Consider the following 12,628-nt stretch of genomic DNA (forward strand, 5'->3'; position numbering starts at 1 on the left):
AGCTGTAAGTAGGGATTTACTCATGCACATGCTTAGAGATTTGTACATTGAAAGGGGTTGTCCAGTCATAAGAAATTGATGGGTGGGGGTCTGACTCCCAGCACCCCCGCCGATCAGCTGTTTTGAAGGGGCCGCGGCGCTCTGAGACCGCTGCCTTCACTTTATTCCTTATCTGATCGTACTGTGAATCGCCAACACACTTGTAGTAGCGGTTCACGGTATTACAGGCTTCTCCTATTCAAGTGAATAGAAGAAGGGTGTAATAATGTGAACCGCCGCTACAAGTGTGTCAGCGATTTACAGTACGAGCAGTGACCGTAATGAAGGGGAAGCAGCGCTCATAGTGCAGCAGATACTTTAAAACCGCTAAATGGCGGGGATGCTGGGAGTCAGACCCCCACTGATCAGATTATGATGGCCTTTTCTGTGGACAGGCCATCGATTTCTTATGACTGGACAATCCTTTTAAAGTTTTTATAATCTGAATAGGTAAAAAAAATGTTGTGCTGATTAATTTCATAATATTTCCTTACAAGTGTCAGATCATTGTTTTAATATTAATGAGCTCTAAATCCCCTGCTTCCTTTAACACAGCCATAGGGTTAAATATAAAATAAAATTCTAGATGCCTGCAGCCACCACTACGGTGAGGTTAGGAGCTTTTAAAAGACTGCAGCGATCAGTCCTGCTCCCAGCACCCCGACTAATTTTGCCAGGGGATGCTGTGGCCAGCCAGACATTTTCCTTGCAATGTATTATTGCAAGACGGACATTCAAATAAATGGCCGTCCATGGAATACAATGACGGCGCAGGACTGCCAGAGCTCATTGAGAGCCCCTTTTAAGCTCAGGGAGAGATATATAAATCTGACTTTATTAACCTCCCACAGTACAGGCATCAATAATTCTATTATTTAAAGAGGTTGTACAGGATTATAAAAAAACATGGCTGAATTCTTCCCAAACCGGCACCATTCCTGGATTGTGTCTGGTATTGCAGCTCAACTCCATTAAAGGGAATGGGGCAGAGCTGCAATACTACACACAACCTGTCGACAGATGAGGTGCTGTTTTTGGAAGAAAGCAGCCATGATTTTTAATCTGGGATAATCATTTAACTAGATGGCTGAGTAAAAGGAAAGCAGGGGATATAAACCTCAAAGAATTCAAACTCTTGAATTTTGGACCTATTTAGAAAAAAAAGCAATATGTTCTTCTTAATGTGTGCCATTAGTACAGAATCACTGTATAAACAAGCTTGGGTGACAAGATCTACAATACAGGCAATCTTGACCAACTTCGAAGTGTTAAGCTGGCCATTAGATATATATATATATATTTTATTTTTTTTATTTATTTATTTATTTTTTTTACTTGCACACAGCATTAGGATGATTAAATAATAAAAAATACTGCAATTCTTAGGGTTTCATGGTGTATGCGATAAACGACTGTGCTCTTTGCAGTACCTTACCAAGAACCAACCATGCGTTCAAGTAAAACTTACCATGTTTCTCATCTCCTGGGAGATCCAGCTCTGGCTCCTGAAAAGAGAAACCAAAGTTTTTTCAATATAGTTAGGTAATCCACTACAGCAAACAGCTTTACGGTTAATGAAACATACTAGCTCCATTTTGGGCATCTCTGACATCTGAGGAGAAGCTTCTTCTACCACAAATTCATTGTCGTCGTCTTCACCATCTTCTTTAGTCTTGTCAACAATCACTTTAGTTACACCTTTTCCACTGCTGACCCTATGTAAAGACATGCACATAAATTAACAGATACAAAAGTATTGTTACAAATTTTCTCTCTCTACAACAACATGGAAGACCACCACCTACCAATGGAAGAGTTTCAGTGGAAGTAAAGGCAACAGGGACGGGGCTCCTAACCCTAAAAGCACTTCCATAGACGCTGTAACGCCGGGTGCTGGCAGACCCGCCGCCGGGATGCTCACTTCTCCTGCCGGCGTTCTGATCCAGCGAGCACGTCAGTGTTCTGTGCTTGCCAATATGTTGTCTCTCCCGGTGGATGCAGACGCCTGCACACCTCTGCTCGCTGCAGATCTCCTCCCCGTTCTGCACAGAATCTCATAAGGCTCGCGTGCGCTCACTTGCGGTCTCTTAAAGCTCAGCGTACGCACATTCACTATCAGCCCTAACCATCCATGATGCTCTGTACTTATTTAAGGCAGATGCAATAGTTTGTTCCTGCAAAGGTTCTATTCGTATTGTATTTGTTTGTATCCCGCTACCAGTCCATATCATGCTACCCAATACGAACCTGTGGCCTACATGTTGGCAACATGTATCCTGCTGCGAGCCGGAGACCCGCTACGAACTGTGACCTCGACATATACCGGCCTCCTTCAGTATCTTCTGCCTGTGCCTGAACCCATGGTGTACTTCACTGTTGTCTCCTGGTCCATTGGACCAGTTGCTACTCACACCCGTACCATCTTAGGTGGTAGCGACCTAGTAGTCTCTCCGCATCGAAGTCCAGAGGGAGCCTACTAAAACAACGCCCTTAGAGGTGGCCCAAAGCCTAACCGGTTGAGTAGTAAATTGGGTCCACAACCCACTTGTTATTACAGACCGCTGATGTTACATAAGAGAACAGTTGATTTGTCATGCTAATTGACCAATGAAATAATGCTATACAAAGATATCTCACTATAGAAATTAAATACTGCTATACTGTATATCAGGGTTTCCCAACTCCAAGCCTTAACTATCATGTTTTGAGGATGCGTATTTCAAGGATAATTATTGTCAGTCTATCAGACATTACCATATGTGCTTTCTCTCTAGAATTTCCTCAAATCATGACTTGTTGAGGATATTTCAAGACTAGAGTTATAAGGCTTAGGTAAAGCTTTTGCACCGGAGCCCAAGAACTTCAAGCTACGCCTGTTACATATTCACCTTTCTGGAACAACGACTTCTGCACTAGCTTGACGTCTGACTCTTGGTGGTGCTGGTCGAGCGCTTCCAGGTCGAGGGATTTTTCTACAACAGATAAAATTTAAAAAATAACGTGAAATGTGCAAAAAGTCATATCAATTTTCAGCTCGGATCAATTTATTTATAATGCATAGATTACTGGTCATAAGTGATTTACCTCTGTGAAGCAATATTTGTCTCAGTAACATCATGACTTTCTGAATTCTGCAACTCTATAGCTCCACCTTCTAAAAACAAAAGAAAGAAAAAACCACCAACCCATGTTAAATGGTAACAGACAATAAATACTTGGCTGTACTAGCAAAACTGTACAAAAAAAAACAAAAAACGTTCAGGCAAAACATTAAACAAAATATTAAAACCACCTTCCTAATATTGTGTAGGTCCCTGTCGTGCCACCAAAATAGCTCTTGCACATCCAGGCTGGCTTGGACTCCACAAGATCTCTGAAGGTGTCCTGAGGCATCTGCCACCTAAAGGATCCACTGCTAGCGTCTTGCTAGCAGTGGATCCTTTATGTGCTTTTCCAGCACATTGGATTGAGAATTTCGGCCAAGTCATCATCTTGAAGTGTTTGTGAACCCATTCTCGCACTGCGACGCGATTGCGGGGTGCCGATAAGTAACCATGGCAGTCCTGGGGCCTTATAAAGGCACTCACGTCTGCCATAGGTATCTGCTTATTAGGCCAGAGGCATAGCCTAATAGACAGCCTGTCAGTGTAACACTGACTGCCAATAATGCTTTGGAATACTAAATCATTATGTAAGCGATCGCTGCTTCAAGTCCCCTTAGTGGGGGGGGGAAAAAATAAAAAATGTAAATAAAATTAGGTTTAAAAAAAAAAAAAAAAAAACCCCTCCCTAAACAAATAGTTACCGAAATCATAGTTAAACAAAAATCATAACTACCTGTAGAATAAAGTTAACTTATTATTTATAATGCACAGTGCATGGCGTTAAAAAAAAAAAAAAAAAAATATATATATATATATATATATATATATATATATATATATATATATATATATATAAATATAAATATAAATAATGGCAGATTTGCGGGGTTTTTTTCCTATTCCGCCCAAAATAAAAATGTATAAAGATTAGTCATATTGAATGTACCCCAAAATGGTACCAATAAAAACTTTCACCTATCCTGCAATAAACACGTCCTCATACAACTACGACTTTTTCAATAAAATATTTTTATTTTTTTTATTGTGCAAAGCGCTAACACTTAAAAAAAAAAACAAAAAGAAAAAACTATACATATATTTGGCATTCTGTATTCGTTCCAACCCGTAGAAAAAGGGTAATGTTATTTTTAACGCATGGTAAAAAATAAAAAAGGAAGAAGAAAAGCAAAAAAATGCTGTAATTTCTGGCATTGCACACACTTAAATTTTTTTTATAATAGAAGCTAATTAATACATTTTAAGTGCCCCAGAATAGTGCCATTGAAAGATACAACTTGTCACACAAAAAAACACAAGCCCTCAAACAGCCACAATGACAGAAAAATAAAAACGTTTTGGTTTTCAGCGATCATGTCTATAAGCCCTTGCCACTAGGAGGCTGGCACTAGGTAGGAAAAGTCTTGGCTCCACCCAGGCAAGCCAAACATTTCCCACAGGCACAGGACAAATCCGTTTTAGTCCAGTATTCGTAGGAAGCAGACATGACCTGATACTCAGGGCTACTGCGATTTCTTATTTTAGTCTTATTTATTTTCTCTTTCAAGTTAGGGGGGGGTTTGTCAGCGTGGACTGCCACACTAGTCATGCTCCCTGAAGGTGTTGGGAAACCAGTCAGTCATCTGCTCTGCGTTTCCTTCTCTGATGGTCACCCATTCCCCTGCTTTTGCGGTCGTCACAGTCCAGAGAGCCGTTAACCCTTCTCCTAGTACGACGTTACCGATGGTGTGTACCCATATACACCCGAAGACTAGGGAAAAGTGAATTTCCATAATTTTTAGCATAACTGACAGGGGTGTAGTATTAGGCTGCCATATTCCCTTCTATTGCTGCCTGGTGTCCTCCTATTTGTTCTCTCTCAGGAGTGTTCTTTGATTCCTGGCGGTTCTCTCCTCCAGAAGGGTCGCATCTTGTGGACTACAGCCAGATATTCCCTGCAATGATCCCAAGAGCCTCCATACTTTCTCCACAACCAGCGGTCAGGTAGGTTAGTGCTCTGGGCTTATATCTTCGCCACGAACCAGGCAGCCGTATTATTCAGCCTGAATTCTAAGGGCAAGCTAGCCCCAATTCTAAGATGGGGGCAGAGTGGTTGCAGCGGCCAGCGCTTTCATAAATTGTTTCATAAAGTGGCACATGTTATTTAGAAGAAAGTGAATAGGCTTGCTGATTCCTCGGACGTGTGCTTCTGGGATGTGGCCTCTCTGACTGGGCCTGGTCCTCACCCAGGCTGTGGGGAACATTTCCAGATACTTTCAGAACAGGCTTGGGTCAATGGAGTTGCCCCTAGGGTATTACAGTAGAGGGATAGCCCTCTCACCTGTGGTAGGTCCAGTAAGAAATCCAGAAGCGTCTTCTACAGGTTTCTCACAAGCATTCTCTATTAGAATTCAAACAGGAGAAGCGGCTTCTCTGCAGGATTAGCTGGTCTCCTTTGGGGAGTCCTCTGAAGTGGATCAGAACTGGTAAAAAAGACACATCAATGGATAGCTTCTATGCAGGTCTGGGCTTTCAAGCCCAGGCCTGCTTGGCTACAGCACCCCAAAGCCAAGAAGTCCTCCTCTGCCAAGACATCTAAAACCTGAAGGTGCCTACCAACTCGTATTGGCTGTCCAAGTGGGGGGATGACTGCTTTGTTTTGAGGGACATTGCTCGCTCATGCAGACGACTCTTGGGTTCGGGAGGTGGCATCGACAATATAGCAGATACTGGATTCCCTATAAATGGGTCATTCAGGCGATGTTTGAGTCCAGGAAACCTCAATTAGCCAAGGTACCACCATATGTGGAAGGCTTATTTCTCCTGGTGTGAACAGCACAGTTTCCACCCAATGGTATGTTCCACATGGTCCAATCCTTCCTACAATCAGACATTGATCTGGGACTTGAGTGTTTTCCCTTAAAGAGGCTCTGTCACCAGATTTTGCAACCCCTATCTGCTATTGCAGCAGATAGGCGCTGCAATGTAGATTACAGTAACGTTTTTATTTTTAAAAAACGAGCATTTTTGGCCAAGTTATGACCATTTTTGTATTTATGCAAATGAGGCTTGCAAAAGTCCAAGTGGGCGTGTATTATGTGCGTACATCGGGGCGTTTTTACTACTTTTACTAGCTGGGCATTCTGACGAGAAGTATCATCCCCTTCTCTTCAGAACGCCCAGCTTCTGGCAGTGTAGACACAGCCGTGTTCTCGAGAGATCACGCTGTGACGTCACTCACTTCCTGCCCCAGGTCCTGCATCGTGTCGGACGAGCGAGGACACATCGGCACCAGAGGCTACAGTTGATTCTGCAGCAGCATCGGCGTTTGCAGGTAAGTCGATGTAGCCTCTGGTGCCGGTGTCCTCGCTCGTCCGACACGATGCAGGACCTGGGGCAGGAAGTGACGTCACAGCGTGATCTCTCGAGAACACGCTGTGTGTCTGTGCACTGCCAGAAGCTGGGCGTTCTGAAGAGAAGTGGATGATACTTCTCGTCAGAACGCCCAGTTAGTAAAAACGCCCCGATGTACGCACATAATACACGCCCACTTGGACTTTTGCAAGCCTCATTTGCATAAATACAAAAATGGTCATAACTTGGCCAAAAATGCTCGTTTTTTAAAAATAAAAACGTTACTGTAATCTACATTGCAGCGCCTATCTGCTGCAATAGCAGATAGGGGTTGCAAAATCTGGTGACAGAGCCTCTTTAAGTGTCAAATTATTGCACAGTCCATACATTTTCAGCAGTCTTTGGACCTTCGTTCTCAAGTGAAGACCTTCCTACAAGGGGTAGCTCATGTGGTCCCTCCATCCAGGAATCTCACGTCGTGGGATCTCAATTTGGTCCTAGGGGCTCGTCAGGTTGCTACTTGTGGACCCTTGAGGGACTTTTCGCTTCGTTTCATATCCTAGAATGTTGTCTTCCTGGTGGCCGTCACTTGCATTAGACTGCTTTTGAACCAGCTTCCCTATCCTACAAGTAACTCTTTTTGGTCATCAATAGGGATAAGGTGGCTTTCCGGCCTGTCCCATCCTTCCTCCAAAGGTCGTTTCGGCTTTCCATATCAATAAAGAGATTGTTCTCCCTTCTTTCTGTCCTTCCCCATTTAATACGAGGGAACAGGCTTTGCATTGCCATGAAGTCTCCTGTATCTTTTGGATGGGCGGGTGGATGGGATGGCGGTCGCAAGTACAATTTGCCCATATATTGGAAAATTGAATTGACACTCCTGTCATGCCCCCGCACTTTAATTGGGCATGTAACTCACTGAGGTGTATTGGGAAAAGCGTTCTGTCACCATTTTGTCCACGTGGATTGCATGGAGAGTAAGGTAATGAATCTAACTATGGTAGTCAATTAAACAGCTGTGTTGTATGTTTTGGATTGGTGGTCAGGGCTTTGAATACCAAATATGATAGGTATGATGTGATCCTGTAGTTCACTGGTAGTCATCTACACGGGGAGAAGGACCTCCTGCAGAGTCTATTTTGGTGGTAAGACTAAGATCACATGACCCAGTTCACAGCTGCTCATAATGAAAGGGCTCAAAATGTATAGATGCAACGGAGCTGGGAAGAAACAAATGACACTGCTATTATATTGCTCCTGCGTTAGCATTATTTGTGCAAAAAAAAATTAAAAATTTCCGGAGTGCTTCTTTAACAGAAAGTTCGTTGCCGACTCGTGCTCAGGTGGCTTATTTACTTAATATGCACGCACCGTAAAAATAATTTTTCTTTTATATTTAAATTTATAGAATTACTTATTTGTGAGGGCTAACCATTTTTCAAATTAAAACCATATTAATCCCCCCTTATAGTTCTAAGCCCCCAAAAAGGCTGGTCCTTGATAGAACGGTTGAACATAAATTGCAGTGAAACAGCCATTTACATTCTCTACTATTGAAAATGTTGATCCTGTCAACTACTCTTATTATTGTCAGGGTAACATGGCATTTTACTGTCCAAATGTGTTCTGATGGCCAGCTAGGTGTACACATTTCACATACTGCTTAACATATTTTTGTTCACAAGGTAATTGCCTCATGTCAGTTGACTGATCTCATCTCCCTATGATTTTCTTTGTACTTTTTTCTAGATCTCATATCAAAGTTTGGCTTCCTGGTGTTTCAAAGAATGCAAATCTTAGAATTTGATTGATTATAGGATTTGATTGATGTTTTATTATTAAAAGCAGCACTCCGGTGATTTTTATTTAACGTGGCCCCGTTTAAAGAGTACACCCAGTAAAAAGAATGGCGGGTAATACTCTTACTAGGCTCTTTGTTGCCAAACTATCTCCTCCAATCCCGAACGCCGTTCTGTCACGTCTCCATGTGAGTCTCATGGGAATGCATAGTGAAAGTGACTTCCAGTCCACACAGTAGACGTTTTAAGAATCAGGCAGTCCCAATACAGTCACGTGATATAACGGGAGCTGGGATTTGAAAAAGATAGTTTGGCAACAAAGCGTCCGGTATGATTTCCTGCCTCCCTTTTACCAGGTGTGCTTTTCAAACTATGGCCACGATAAAAAAAAAAAATCACCGGAGTGCCTCATTAAACATGTCTTATTAGCAGTACAGGGGATGAACATCTACATTATTAAAGTTAAATACAAATTAATTTCTTAGCAGATATTTTTAGGGATCAGAGATCAGTTTCTTGTTTTTTTACAGTGTTATCGTAGCCGTAATCCCGGTTTTACAGTGATTATGGCTACGGCCGGCCGCGGACAGTCATCCACATTTGCGGGCCAAGCTCCCATTATAAAAGTATGGGAGCACGATCCATAAAATAAAAAAACAGGACATGTCTTATTTTTTACGAAAGCTTTCTACGGCCCAGACACCTTCCCGTAAATATACGGGAAGGTGTGTCAGCCATAGAAATGAATGGGTCCGTAATTACGGATGAAATCTACGTTCGTGTGCATGGGGCCTCACCCAGCAAGAGAGTTAAATGATAAATTTCAGGCAGCCGGCAGCTACCACTAGAAGGATACTATAAGGATACTACCACTAGAAGGATATTAAGCACTTATTATGTACAGTCGTGGGATTTGGAACTGTGTAACAGAAAAACAGAGCTCTGACCTCCTATATAATATAAAGATAATGTAACATTAAGTTGCACAAAATTTTGGAGTTATTTAGATAAAACAAGACAAAAGAACAACATGTCAGGTCCACTTTAATGCAAACTCACAGCTATTACAACAGCGTAAATATATAAAAAAAATTGTTGTTTGGCTGCGATTACTATTAATCCTCTCCTTTATATTAGGAGACCTTTTTCAATAATACTAAGGCAATAAAGGACCTTACCTTCATCACTGGCAGTCTCTCCTGTAAAGTGAGAAAAAGTAAATTTTACAATCCTGTAACTTTCAGCTGAGTTTGCAGGTAAAGGATTATAGACGTCAGTGTAATGTGAAGGGGTTTCCATGCACTGACATTATTGCTGCAGTAATGTAAACTTATAGTACAGAAGAGCCAGGGCACAGCCGTTTCAAGTGTCCAAAGCTTTATGGAGACTATAAAAGAAGCAATGTCTCGGCATGCAGTCCTTACTCAATCTACATAAGATTCATTTATTAAGGCTATGACCAAGAATAGCGCCCCAAAACAGAATTTGGGTCTTTTCTAGTATGAGGAGGGAACATAGAAATTTCCATACCACTAAAATCATGTGCTAGACGAAAGGAATTTTATAGTATTCAATGGAAATATGCCACCATCCATTCCCTTCATACGTGTGATATCTCTTGTTCACAAGCATTTTCAATATCGTATTTCTATTTTACAGCACCTCATACTTAGATCAGGTTAACCTTACCTTCACCACTAGGTTTTGCTGGTCTTCTCTCTCGTAGTTTTGAGGCGGATGGTCGGGAATTTTTGGATTGGACAAGAGGCTTCTAAAAATTAAAATAATGATACATTTTAATAATCTTCTTAATAGAATTTACACACATATATAGAACACATCAACAATGATCTATATTCGCCTACAGCAGCTAAGTAGTTGACAGTCAATGTACCTTATTTTCAGAATGAGAGAGATCCACGGACAATGCGAAAACAAACACAATTATTATAATTACAAGATGTAGTAATGATGGAAGTAGTCACAAGATGCAAACTACAATCACCGCGATCACATCTATTCCATACTAATCGCCAGATCACTATGAGCTAGCCTATTGTACTGAAAGTGGCAAGAGGTTTCTCAATATGGAGTTGAACGGTTTCCCTCTTCACAATGAACATCCATTTTTAATGTAGAACATCTAAACTATCTTAACAAGAGTTGAATATTTACGGCGCAATAAACTTTTATTTCTCGGAGACTGAGGGACCCAATTAGAACCAATATTGCTAAGAAAAGTCTTCGACCAAACCTCTGGACGGCAAGTAAGTTTACACAACCTTCTGCGTGCATTATAAATGAATACGGTAGATGCAGAACTACAATTCACAAATACCGGTTTATCTGTGATGAGTTTGTCTTCCCCTGTAGAGACCTCTGAGGTTTTCCTTGCAGACTCTTCTGATCCTTTATGCTGTGAAAAGACAGATTAGTTCCTTAGATATAAAAAGTACAACACCGATAGGTCACTTAGGCTGGGTTCACACAGAGTTTTTGCAGGAGAAAAATCTGCCTCCCATTGAGGTCAATGTGAGGTCAGAGGCATAGACGCCCGAAGATAGGGCATGTCCCTTCTTTTTCCCCATGAGCCGGTTTTTCTGTTCGCGGGGGAAAAAAAACGCCTCCGCCTCCCATCGAAATCAATGAGAGGAATTTTCGGCCATTTTTTGACGCGTTTTGCGGCACGGTGTCCGCGTCAAAAAACTCTTTGTGAGCTCCCCCTTAGAACAAACACAATGTGATTTCCAAATATTATAAAAATGCTGTCATGTGTGTGTCTCAGAACAAGATAATATTGAATGCTGCATCTGCAAGCTGCGTACTGCTATAGAAGATAAGACACCTATCCAAGTATAAAACAGCAGCAGACTCGCCCCAAAAAGTCATACTATAGTCCAATATTACGTCCAATTGTTTACTAGAAATTAAAATACACTGGTGATGTCTGCAGCATTGTACCGGAAAAATCTATCATTTTCAAATTGCTGGATTATTGGATACATTTATCAGATGGCGATAGATAGATATAGATAGATAGATAGATAGATAGATAGATAGATAGATAGATAGATAGATAGATAGATAGATAGATAGGATAGGATAGGCTTCTAGCCTCAACATGTCAACAAATGCATCAGGGGATTTCCCCATCATCTTCAGGTGCCAGTGTGGACCATCTGGACTATCAAATAAAATCCTATTAAAAGTAGTTCAATGCCGGATTATCAGGATTTTCATACAATAAAGTGCCAGATTAAGAAGGATTTGTCACCTCTCCTGACAGGTCTATTTTAGTAAATACTTGTGTTCCCCATCAAATAACAATTCTGGAATATATTTTCTTCAAACTCTGTGTTCTGCTGTTCCTCTGTTATTCCTCCTAGAAGTGTATGAATCAATTGACAACTGGGTGTTACCATTCCCCTTGTCATAGGGGTGTGTCCCTTTACAGTCCCACTCCGTCAGCACTGATTGGACAGTGTCAGTCTGTGTAGTGACACTGCCCCAAGTAGTAACGATCAGTTGTCAACTTATTTATAAACTGCTTGTAGGAATAACAGAGGAAAGGAACAACACTGAGTTTTAAGAAAAGATGTTCCAGAATTGTTATCTCACAGGGAATACAAGTATTTACTAAAACAGACATGTCAGGAGAGGGGGGACAGGTCCTCTTTAACCTCTTAACGCCGAAGGACGGATATATCCTTCCTCTGCAGCTGCTAGCTCGCGCAGGAGGCCGGATATATCCGTCCTGTGATCGCGCGGGTACTGACAGTGTACACAGCCTGGCTCCTGCTGCAACTGCCGGAATCGAAGCGCGCTCCGATTATGGCAGTTTAACCCATTAAATGCTGCTGTCAATAGCGACAGCGGCATCTAATGAGTTTGACAGAGGGAAGGAGCTCCCTCTGTCACCCCATCGGCGCCCCCGCAAAGAAATCACGGGTCGCCGTGGGGTTTCCATGGCAGCCGGGGGCCTAACAAAGTCTGCCAGAGGCATGGCCTAATAGATAGTCTGTCAGTTTTACACTGACAGGCAATAATGCTTTGATATACTAAGTATACCAAAGCATTATATATGCGATCAGCAGATCGCATAGTGAAGTCCAAAAAGTGGTTTTATTTAGTATAAGTGTTAAAACAAATAACACATACACATATATGGTATCCCCACGATCGCAACGACTTGAACAATAAAATGAACAAGTCATTAAACCGCCGGATGAACGGCGTCCAAAAAAAACAACGGCAAAATTCTCTCTTTTCTCCCATTCCCCCCATAAAAAAATTAAATAAAAGTTAATCTATAGGTCCTATGTACCCCAAAATAGT

General features: G+C 41.7%; 1 protein-coding gene across 2 annotated transcripts in view; it reads right to left on the minus strand.

Annotated features, from left to right (window-relative positions):
• The window catches only part of TRAF3IP1 (TRAF3 interacting protein 1), a 47,346-nt gene that overhangs the window by 21,310 nt on the left and 13,408 nt on the right, over nt 1–12,628 (minus strand). For both annotated transcript variants that reach the window (XR_012849490.1, XM_075829589.1), the window contains exons 6-12: nt 10,632–10,709; nt 9,983–10,064; nt 9,472–9,492; nt 3,124–3,193; nt 2,928–3,011; nt 1,625–1,754; nt 1,508–1,544 (exon numbers count right to left, since the gene is read on the minus strand). Coding sequence is in view for 1 of the 2 variants with exons in the window: in XM_075829589.1 (XP_075685704.1) it covers nt 1,508–1,544; nt 1,625–1,754; nt 2,928–3,011; nt 3,124–3,193; nt 9,472–9,492; nt 9,983–10,064; nt 10,632–10,709 (502 nt within the window). In the remaining variant the exon portion in view is untranslated. The remainder of the gene's footprint in view (nt 1–1,507; nt 1,545–1,624; nt 1,755–2,927; nt 3,012–3,123; nt 3,194–9,471; nt 9,493–9,982; nt 10,065–10,631; nt 10,710–12,628) is intronic.

Source organism: Rhinoderma darwinii, chromosome 6, assembly GCF_050947455.1.
Source record: "Rhinoderma darwinii isolate aRhiDar2 chromosome 6, aRhiDar2.hap1, whole genome shotgun sequence".
Taxonomy (NCBI): domain Eukaryota; kingdom Metazoa; phylum Chordata; class Amphibia; order Anura; family Rhinodermatidae; genus Rhinoderma; species Rhinoderma darwinii.